General features: G+C 33.6%; 1 protein-coding gene across 2 annotated transcripts; it reads left to right on the top strand.

Annotated features, from left to right (window-relative positions):
- The first annotated feature begins 5,576 nt into the window (after nt 1-5,576).
- Nucleotides 5,577-8,991, top strand: LOC129875165 (cation/H(+) antiporter 15-like). 2 transcript variants are annotated; one of them, XM_055950606.1, is made up of 3 exons: nt 5,577-6,132; nt 6,278-7,270; nt 7,676-8,991. In XM_055950606.1, the coding sequence occupies exons 1-3, from the start codon at nt 5,875-5,877 to the stop codon at nt 8,849-8,851; spliced, it is 2,427 nt and encodes an 808-aa protein (XP_055806581.1). In that variant the 5' UTR covers nt 5,577-5,874; the 3' UTR covers nt 8,852-8,991. The 2 variants fall into 2 exon arrangements, with proteins under 2 accessions (XP_055806581.1, XP_055806582.1); XM_055950607.1 differs by having other exon boundaries at nt 6,046-6,132; nt 6,282-7,270.
- Nucleotides 8,992-12,172: the final 3,181 nt, after the last annotated feature.

Here is a 12,172-nt window from a genome sequence, read left to right on the forward strand (position 1 = left end):
AAGTTTAAAGGATCCCTCAAGGCCAAGTTTACGAACTTGCAGAACTGGTCGTAAAAGCTAGGACGAGTCATAAAGAACACCCTAGTAAATCTAAAATACATTGGAACTCCTTTCACCCTAACCAAATCACTTCAACCACAACCTGCACATAAATCAGCCCAATATATACTACACATGTCACAACCCAAGCTAGGCCCTAGGTGTGACACGATGATTAGGACTCCCAAAGAAATCCTAACCAAGCCTCTTAACATATCATAATAATACATAAGGTAACAATAAGCGGAAACTCATAAGAATTCCAAGGACAAAACATAGCTAGAATAAAGCAAGACAACATAGACCCCCTACATATATCCAACATGCCTCTACATGATTATATAGGTGGGGGGCTAGGACATGTTCCTAGCTCATCCTCAAAGAAAGTAATAACATGATATGGAATAGTTCCAATGCACAAACATAGTCTAAGAATGAAAAAAAAGAAAATAAAGACTCGGTTTGCCCTCAAAGCATGAGGACTCACCACACAATCTTCAACAATCACCAACTAGCCACGAGAAGAGGATGGAGCATCGTACATTTGAATTTACTAAGTATATAGGCAATGTAATGTATAATAAAACCATGTTGTGCAAATGACCATTTCAAATAGATAAAAAAAGAGATAGTAAAATCATAAGTAGACATGAGAAGAGTCAATGCACAATAAACCATAAGATTATTATGTAAAGAAGATAAAGAATAGGATTGGTCATTTAAAACATCAAAAGGACCATACATATATGGGATAGAGCCATAACTGACATTTAAGACCATGCGAGCTATAACATGGAATCCAATGTGAATCGAGAAGAGAGAGGCTACTTGCCAAGGTAGATTCCGTATCATCATCATCATGTGCTATATATGGATCCACTAGCTAGGTCATAAAGGCAACCTATGGTGCTAACGTAGTTAAGGGACTAGAGATTGCTTCTAAGGACCCCTTGGCTCAAGTTCCCACCTCAAATTCCTCTCTGTGCTAAGTCAACATCACACGGAATACATGTCATTATCATAAATATACTTGTCAAAAATCATAAGCTTTTCATAATCATAGTTCATATTTGTATTGAAAACTTAAACTTATCATGTGGAAAGGAAATCAAGGCTACCAATCCAATTCATAAAAACTTGTTCATAGGAATAGATCATTATCATGTGATTTTTATAATGTGGTTGTAAGCCTTATATTATTATGAATCTTTTTTCATAATGAGTATCATTAGGGTCTTAATTCACCCTTTTATTAAACTTGCTTGAACATTTGAAATTTCATGATCATGACTTATACTTGAAATTAGGATGAAAACATGGATTTATAATCAATTGACTTGGAAATCATGAAATTGAATTGAAAACATGCATAATCATATAATTTATATCAACCATACATAATTCATGAAAATAATATCAATTAAAAATATAATTGAAAATACCCATCATGCATGTCATGAACCCTAAAGAGTAATGTAGAAAAATCCATGGAAAATCCCATCAATTCCATGCAATAATCATTAATTCATATTAAAATAGATTTATAATCATAATTTAAATCAAAATTCATGTAATTGAAATTGAGATCATCAAACTCATAAAAATACATACTTAAATTTATTTAAAAAGATGAGAATTTTTTGGGCTCCATGGGTGAAAGGTACCATTGGATGAATGCCCATATACCTTGAATGTGAATCTAGAAGAAACTTGAAGAATTTTTGATGAAGATCTTACGAGAATTTCTTAAATGTCTTCAATGGTGATTTTAGAGCTTTTGTAGAGAGAGAATTATTCGAAATAGATGAATTGTGAAATAACGAGGGAAAAGGGATTTAGGGTAGTTTATAGGGTCAAATTAAGTCCTAAAAACATCTAGGTTTATTAGCTAATAGGTAGAGAAAAGTCTAAAGTGCCACTACTTAAAAACTGAAATCGAACGGAAAAATTAACCTAGGTCCATAACGCGGAGATGGTCCATGATAGGCCAATTTTGAGCAAATGAGAATTTTGGCCAAATTTTAATTTGGGAAAAATTTGCACTTTGGGGGAGTAGGTCCACGATGCAGACCTGTTGCGCACCTTACTGAAAATGCATTTTTTTATAGAAAAAATTATCTTTCAAAATACTTGGCGTAAAAATTCACTGAGGCCATTTTTGCAATCTTTAACCTTATTATATCATATTCCAACCTTCAAACGCCCGAGATATTACAACACAGTTCATATAGCACATAGATCAATAATAGCTCATCAGCATCACCGAATAAGTCACATCAATATCAAATAAACCAATCACAAAAACACAAGGGGCATATACATAACTTCACAATGACAATAAGATGTAATGCAATGAAATGTGATGTCACATAAAGTGATGCATGTCTGTCTTAATGATACACATTTCCTGTATAACAGATCGGAACCCATGGGGGCTGCAAAATAACAATGTATCCATCGAAACCATTTTTCATCGGCATCATGATCAATCGCCGAAATCATTTCCCATCGGCATAAGTATCAATTGCGGGAGCCATTTTCCATTGGCATAGTCATCAATTGACGAATCCATTTTCCATCAACATAGTCATCAATCAGGTCTCATCGCATTATTTTAGAACCAATGCAAATAGCATATTCACACAAATAATAAGAGAATGATAGTGTCCAAAGTCACAACACAATTTATATCAACACAATTCATGTCATACTATCAATAGGATATTAACATAAAAAATTACATCATTTATATCATTATACGTCATCAAGTCTCCATTTCATATCCCCTTTTTATCACAATTATTTATCAATCAGTGAGCAAGTATTTTCAAGTCAAGTTCCATAATCAACAATGAGCAAATGACAATTTCATCAAGTTCGCAATCACATTTAGGCTATCATAGCATTTCATCAAGTTTATGTCAAGTTCAAGTCAAGTTGTTCACGTTTTCGATCACATCATAGCACACAGTCTTATTATTAACCCCGATCTTTCATTAAGCACAATTCACATGATTATCACCCCAAACCTTGTTCCCATTATTCCCCAACACACATATGAAAGAACGTTCAAGTAATTTACAAGATTTACGGGTTTTAAATATTCACTTACCTTAGTCAAATCATGGTCAATCAATAACTTGAGCCTTTCTTTTTCGAATAGAGTCCAAAACATCACAATCTATTCAAATAATGATTCACAATAAAAAATCCAGGCTTTAAGCTGGTCTTGTAAAAAATGAAGTTGAATAAAGCAAAGCTACTGGAACATCTCAAGACTGTTCCCCAAGCAGAAAGTGAAAGGCCGGAAAGTATCAAATTCTGAACTATTGATCCCAAAATCACAAAATTTGGAAAATGGGTAAAATGACTCAAAAATCAAATTTCAAAAATGGGGTTTAAATATGGAAATTTTTGGATGAAAATATTTCTCAAAGCATTTGGAACTTCTTAGAGAAAACCATTTCAATAACAACGTTAAAAATAATACTTAATCACCATTTTAAGAAACTCGAATTTCTTGAGGAAATCCCCAAATTTTGCCAATCAAAACCTCAATTTTTGATGTTAAAATCACATTTGATAATTGGGGAAATGAAGTTTTAGGGTCAAAATCACTTACCCAATCCATTTCCCGCAAAAAGTCTCTTTAAAAATTCCCCTAAATGGTTTTTCAAACTCATAATGTGAGAAATGGGGTTAAACCCCGAGAATACACTCTCAGATGTCACTTAAGAGACAAGGGTGTCACTTTTGCGACTCAGGTTCACTTAAGCGAACCCCACTTAAGTGACCCCTGTCGCAAAAGCGGGAGTCTCTTTAGAGGCACTCCCCTCGCAAAAGTGAGGTTGCACCAGATATCAGCAACTCAACCCAAAATACACAAGTCATAAAGTTGCCGAATTGACCCTCGAAATTCGTTTAGAATCTCATGAACACAAATTTTATATGCTATCTTACTAAATTCAATATTCCGGACTCAATAGAATCGTCATAATTCAAATTTGGGGTCTCCTTGACTAAAAACCCGATAAGTCACAAACCAAACTAACTTTAGGCCTCAAAATATGAAATCATGGTCGGAATTTCTAAAAATTCAATTAAGATCACCCCTAGACTCAAAATCATCCCCCAAATTCAATGGAGTCATTGAAATTCCATTCTGAGCATACGAACTTTGAATGTTGACCAAAGTCAAATCTAAACTCAAAAACTCAACAATTTCCAACGTTGGATCTCAATTCACGATATGACTCCAAATCTGATTTCGTCAATTCTCCTAGTAAAAATTCAACATTCTAGAGCTGATGGAATCAACATAATTTCATTTTGAGACTCGAATCTCTGCATGACACTGAATACCACTATTTGAAAACTTAAGCCTTCAAAACTCAAATCTTTCCACAAACCTTAATTTTTTCAAAGAATTTTACAAAACCAACTTCGAATACTGGTCAAACATGATCCGGGGCAACTACCGGGAGGGAGGAGTGTACAAGAAAAACCGTCAAGTCAAACCGAACCAACTAACCAAGTCAAACTGATAAAAAATTGACTTGTGGTTTGGTTTGGCGTTAAAAATTAAACCGATCATGGTTGGTTTGGTTTGGTATTAATAGAAAAAAAAGTCAAACTGAATCCAAACCAAACTAACATAATACATATATAATTTTATTTTTTTATACACAAAAAAAATATTTATTATAATATGCGTTGTAAGTATTTTTTAAATTAGTTTATAACTTTCAATGTTTACATACATTAATTCATATTTTGGCTTGTAATATGACTAAAAAAATTGACATATATTGTGTCTTTTCATGAGTTTTTGATATGTTTTCCTAAGACAATGTCTTGAAGAGGACATTGTACATCTTATTTTTTTCGATTTTATTTATTCAAGTGTCTTGAGATATCATTAAGCAATATAATCATACGATCAAGGAAACTACCTTCAATTGAAAATTTTAAGTGCGGCATAAAATCACACGATCAAGGAAATAATCTCTTCAATTTGATCTATTTTTCAGTGTAGCGCAGTCTGATCAGCGCATCTGTTTTGGGTAATCACAGTGTAATTATAAAAAAAATCAAAAAATTGAGAAAAATCGAAAGAAATTGAAATCAAAAATCGACATTAGAGTGGTTCGATTTGGTTTATAAGTTTAATAAACCGACGTAATTGATTTGATTATTTTTTAATGAAAAACCAAACCAAACCGATGTATGTACACCCCTACCAGGAGGGGTATAATGATAATTTTGTAAAAATTATAAAAAATGACTCTCAAGATCATTACATAATTTAAACGAGTTTCTTTTATCACATACTTTAAATTTGTGTCCTATTTTTATTTTCACTCTCAAAAATCCTCTGTGATTCTATCCCCCATGAAATACGAGGCAAAAAGAGGGATCAAAAGTAAAATATTAGAATTTTACTATAAATCATCATTATTTTGGAGGTAAAATATATTTAGGAGTATATAAGCCAAAATTAAACAATTTAAATGGTGATACTATGTCATTCCCTTTAATTTTGGATCAAGAGAGAAAGAGAGAGAAAGTTTCTCTTTCTTTTTTCTTCTAACATCCCAAAATCATATTAGAGCAACAACTAGTAAAACACCAAATAGAACGGCAAACCATCGATTTGTACGTTGTCTAAATACAATCAACCCCATGGCGAAAGAAGATTTTTCTGATCATTTCTCAACTCATTCTCTTAGTTATTCCAGAAAAAAAAAGTGGGCCAAAGGTGGCAACTTCAACTGTCGCCAGAGTGGCCGAAGGCGGTAGATCTAGGGAGCGGGAGGTAATTATAAGAAATCAAAGATGGTTAAACCGAATTTCCTAAAAGCGCCAGAACTTGCATCATATAATGTCCGAGGGAATGGACCAGATTTGGCTGTTGACAAATTATGTTACCTAACCGATACAATTACAGACAATGGAATATGGGAAGAAATCAACCCTTTGGATTCCAAACTCCCAACCTTCATCTTTCAACTTGCTATTGTTCTTTTTGTCACCCGTCTTTGTCTTCTCCTCCTCAAACCTCTCCGCCAACCTCATTTCGCTGCTGAATTGCTGGTAATTAACGCTTTTCTTCCATATTTTTTCTTTCTTCTTCTTCTAAATTCTCAAAATAATATTTTAATTCATTAGAATTTGAGCTGTCCATTTCATTTTGATTTTATTCTGATTCTCGGAGGTCATGAGAAAATGCTTTTGGCAGGCAGGTATACTAGTGGGATCAACTGCAATTGCAAGTGAATTTGTGCGAAAACATATTCCAACACTCGGTTCTATATTTGCAGCTTCTCGAATTATGATGATGGAGACCGTGGGAAACCTTGGACTAATTTATCATGTATTTCTTATTGGATTAGAAATGGACTTAAGAGCATTAACAAATGTTGGCCCCAAAGCCCTTTGCATTGGTATTTCTGGAGCTCTTTTCCCCTTCTTTTTTGGAGCTTCCTTGTACACTTTTATCGCAGAGTATCCAGAGCATTTTAGATGGGGGTGCCTTTACTGGGGTGCAGCACTCTCAGTCACTGGCCTTCCTGTTATAGCAGAAATATTTGCAAAATTAAAGCTTCTTCATTCAGAAATTGGAAGAATAGCCATGTCTTCTGCCCTTGTTAATGATATTTCCTCATGGATTCTCCTTGTACTCTCATTAGCAATAACTAGTAGCAACTCAAGTATGTACTTGTCATTGTTTAGTGCTATATTCTTCATCATTTTCAGTATTTTTGTAATCCATCCAGCACTTTTATGGATGATTAGGAAGTCTCGAGAAGGAGAAGACTATAGTGAAGCAACAATTTGTATTATACTCACAATGGTCTTGGCTTGTGGATTGATCACTGATATATGTGGAGTGAGTTCTGTGCTTGGTGCATTTGTATTTGGTCTTATCATACCATCAGATCTGTTGGGCCATAGGTTTGTGTTGATGCTACAAGGCTTTGCATCTGACTTGTTACTGCCTTTTTATTATGCTAGCTTGGGAATGAGGACTCATGTAGGGGGATTTAACAGAGAGGACATGATTGTGATGGTTCTAGTTAGCTTCTTGTCTTTCATACCCAAGATTGTTTGCACTATTGCTATTTCTTACTTCTATAGAATGTCATTGCACGAAGGATTTACTCTTGGAGTACTGATGAACACCAAAGGACTGATAGCTGTCTTGGCTATGAGCCTGGGGCGTGACCATACTGTAAGCCCTCTCCCTATCATCTTCACATGATCAAAATTATCTTTATTGTAGAAAGATTAATTCATAGTGTACACTGCCTATTATAATTGATATTAGGTGATACAAGTATTTCTAAAGTAATCTTCTCAAGTTTCTTTAGCTGCACAAATTTATTTATTGTCTCTCTTTTGTTTTATTCATTGAAATTTGGAAAAAATTAACATCCAACTAAATGTCCTATAAAAACCATAATGTTTGATAGTGCATTAGATAAGGTAATGAAACTGAAGTGTGATAGTTGTTCCACGAGATGCAATTGAACATATGTATGGCTGTTAATGCTTATTTATTGTAGTTCTACTTTGAAAACATAATCTTATATGTTTATTGTAATCTTAGCCTTATCCCATCTCACTTCTTGTTCAGGTCATGAATGAAGATGGATTTGCCGTCATGTTGTTTGCTATTTTTTTCATGACCATAGTAACATCACCAATTGTGAACTTCCTCTATAGACGTACTAAGAAGTTCTTGCCAAGCCAACATAGGGTGTTACAGAACCTAAAACCAGATGTTGAGCTCCGAATCCTTACTTGTATTCATGAAGTACAAACTGTTGCTGGAATTACTACACTCCTGGAAATCTCGCATGCCTCTAGAAGATCTCCAATTTGCATCTTTGCTCTTCAGCTCATGCAGCTGAAAAAACATGCTACTGCTCTGCTCATTGTTCATGGTGCTGGTGGGACTAGCTCAGAAAGCTTCAGTAGAGTAGACGGACAAATAGACCAATTAATTGCTGCATTCAATAAATTAGAGCATCAAACTCCAATGCTATCTGTTCAGCTGTTGACTGCTATATCTCCTTATGGCACAATGCATGAAGATGTATGCAGCCTTGCTGAGGAAAAACAGGTGACACTAATCATTCTCCCATTCCACAAGAGACAAACTATACATAATAACATGGAAGAAATGAATCCTGCTTACAAATATGTAAATAATAATACTTTAGCAATTGCACCTTGTACTGTTGGTATTCTTGTGGATCGTGGTTTTGGCACGTTGTTACCTAGTAAAATAGACGATTGTAAAACTAGGAGTTGCAAAATTGCCATGATCTTTATAGGGGGATGTGATGACAGAGAGGCGTTGGCCTATGCTTTGCGCATGGCGAGACATGCCAAGGTAGCTCTAACAGTCTTGAGGATTATTCTTGATGAAACTTCAACACAAAATGGTGATGCAGATTTATCTCTCACAATGGAAGATGAAGCTGAAAAGCAAGTTGATGACAGTTTTGTAAATGAGTTTAGGCAGAAGGTAAAAAATGATGTATCAGTAGTTTGTACAGAGGAGATGTCTAGTAATGGGGCAGAAACTGTGAAAATAATACGATCACTAGGCCAAGATTTTGATCTCTATGTGGTAGGAAGAGGATTGGGCTTCTTTTCGCCGCTCAAAGGTGGGTTAGATGAGTGGAGCGACTGCCCGGAGCTGGGATCCATTGGGGATCTATTGCTCACATCAGACTTTTCTTCCACAGCTTCAATTTTAGTGGTGCAACAGCATGCTGAGTTCAATCCTGGATCATCAACTTAAAGAAATTCATTCTATGATACATATAAATATCATTCTTTTTTTTTTGAGAGGGTTGAGAAATGATTTAGCATCTAGCTAGCTTGTACAGGAAATTTTGTATTTTTATCTTTAAAAGGATTTCTTTTTTCCTTCTAAATAGATATCTACCTTGAATTTAAATTTGGAAAAAGGACACTTATATCCAAAAAGGGAAAGTATTTACCCTTAAATGCCCCATTATTTTCATACATCTTTTTATACTAACGGAGTATCACAAAAAATATATTTTCTACTAATTTAGAGTTTAATAAAGGGGGACATTTGACAAATAACCACTATAATAAACTTAATTAGGCTCCTTAGTTATAGTTTGCATATTTACAGGTTGTAGCTATAGTTTAAGCTGCCTCGTTTGTATAATTCGCGGATAATTGAGCTATTTTTGTATAAACTCAAAATAACGAATTCATACAAATACAAACATCAGAACTTTCAATAGTTATACAAATTATATTATACAAAATTACATTATACAGAAGTTATATAAATTTTGAACTATACAAACGTGTGAATTATACAAACTCGAATCGTAATTAATGCTAAATGTTAGTGGCGAATTGTAAGTTAACTAAACTATAAGTATGTTAACTAATTAACTAGTAAATGTTTGCTTATTCGCGTAATTTTTCCTTTAATAAATAAAATTGTGACGTTAATAATTTTCTCTTAATTGTTTCATTTTTATTTCTTAAAAAAAGAGCTCAATCCTATATGATACCGATAGAATATTAATATACTGACGAAGTATCACAGATAATTAAGCTTAGTTCTATATGATACCGATATGATATTAATATACCGATGGAGTATCACAGAGGATTACTTCAAAATAGTGATGCTGGTGTCATGCACAAAATAAGAAAGGATAAAGTGGGGGGTATGAGGGTAAATAGTTTGGGTTATTGATTTATTAAGGATAAATAGTTTGGATTGAATCCAATTTGGGTAAATAGTTTCACAATTTGGTCTATTTTGTGTAGTTTTTCCTTTAAATTTCTCGAGATCCTTTTTATATATTCTTTGGTAGATCCACTTATATTTGAGGTGATCCACCAAAAGTTATTGTGCCACAGCCCAAACAAGTTGTGATCAATTATATAAATTCTCTTCTCCACTTAGAATTATCTCAAGTCAATATCTATATTATATATTGGATGTAGGAGCCTGTGCTAGCATAAGCCTAATATATGTTACGCCCTTTATCTCAATTTATGTGATGCAAATAAAATTTAGAATGTCGTCCAATTTTTTTATGATTTTTAAATATTTTAAGTTCTTGATTATTGTAATCTATATTATTTTTTATGTAATTTTTAAATAATACATATTTCTCCCTCTTACCCATTTATGTGGCAAAGATATAGTTTGAAGAGTCAATCAAATTTTGTATATGTCTTTCAAATATTTTAAGTTTTTTAATTATTATCTTTTATAGTACCTTTTACGTTATTTTAAATAATATATGTTGCTTCCTCTGTCTCAATATATGTGGCACTGGAAGAATTTCAAGAATTCACTAATTTTTTATATATTTTTTAAATATTTTAAATTATTAATTATCGTGATTTATAGTATTTTTGTACGTAATTTATCAAATATATAGAACAGTAGAAAATGCAATAAACAAATTAAAACAAAGAAAGTACAGAAATTTCATAAATACCTTGGCTAGAAGAAGACATGTTGATGAATATGTACCTTCTTCTAGAATCTTCTATATAGTAGCAACTCTTTGTCCCAATTTATTTGACAATCTTTTCTTTTTAGTCATTCCCTAAAAGAATGACATATTTCAATAATTAGTAAAAAAAATGAACTTCAATTTTTTTATTTTATCTTTAATAAGATGATTTGTAACAAATAAATATCTATGGCTTATTTTAGATTACAAGTTTTGAAATTCTTATTTTCTTTCTTGAACTTTGTGTTTAGTTAAACATTTTCACATAAATTGAGACAAAGATAGTATTAATAATGGGAAATTTCATGACCTAAAATCAAAGTTCATGATGACAACTACACTAAACTACAGTTAGGCCAGTCAAGCCTTTACCCCAATCAAATATCAAGTTAATACACAAAAGTAATGGAGAGAGCATAAGGAAAGCCTCAAACTTAACTTTTATAGAGTACCAATAGAAGTGAAAATAATAAAATTGCCCCAAGACTTAGTATCAACGGTACAAGAGCATCTAAAGATTTAGTACATCCATTTAAAAGGTAACCCGACCCATATCTCAAAACTGCAAGTAATGGGTTTAAGACTAGAAACTAAACCAGAAATAAAAACTTTGGAAAAATTTACAATAAAGTAAGCAAAAGCAAGCAATAATAATAATATATATACAACAAAAGATCCATCTCAAAACCTGAAAGTCACATATACAAAGTTGTCTAAATAAAAGAGTAGAAGTACTAAAAGTGTAAGATTGGAAGAGTGAGAAAATGGGGTTTAAAGGAGTTCCCATGGAAAATTACAGCTTTTTGGCACCAGGTGGCCTTCATGGATCCCTTCCCGGGCTGTGAAGAGGACCACAAACTATGAAGGGGCATCATGGTCCAGCCTGTTGCAAGTTGGAACTTGGGTAAGGGCCATGGGGGGGGGGGGGAGGGGAGACCACAACCCATGATGGGCAACACGAGCCGTGGTGGCCTCCATGGAGGTCACCCCCTCCAACCCAAAATAGAGTCCCCTCACCATGATGACCACCACGTGCCGTAGGGGTCTTCATGGACCGTGGTGGCCCTTTCGTGCATGAGCCCATTTCAGTTAAGTTTAGATGTGTTTGGTCTTTTCCTATTATTTTAATTATGAATGCGGACGGTTTTTAGGGGTTATTCTATCCTATTAAATATCCTAAGACCTTCTAACTCTCTCATTCTCATCCTAACACTCAAATCCCAAAATCATCTCCCTAAAGTTCTCTCTTAAGAATCTTTTGCTTCCTCAAGCAATTCAAAGAGAAAATCAAGGTCAAATCTCCAAGTCAAGAGAAAACTAGGGCTTCTAAGATCTAAGGTATTTGGGAATTCATACATGGGTCCTTTCACCCATGAAGTCCCAAGGTTCTTCTCAAATTCTCTTATGCATTCTTCTTCTAAAAAACCATAGTTTCATGAATTTGCGTTGGGTCTTCTTACTTATGAGTTATCTTATGGTTATTGAATAAATTATGCATAATTCACATTATATTTCATAATTTCAAGTTGAACTTTAATGAATCATGTTATATGTTAATTTCAAGTATGTTTTCAAGGAACTATGATCATGAATTTCAAGTG

The sequence above is a fragment of the Solanum dulcamara genome, chromosome 11, assembly GCF_947179165.1.
Source record: "Solanum dulcamara chromosome 11, daSolDulc1.2, whole genome shotgun sequence".
Classification (NCBI taxonomy): domain Eukaryota; kingdom Viridiplantae; phylum Streptophyta; class Magnoliopsida; order Solanales; family Solanaceae; genus Solanum; species Solanum dulcamara.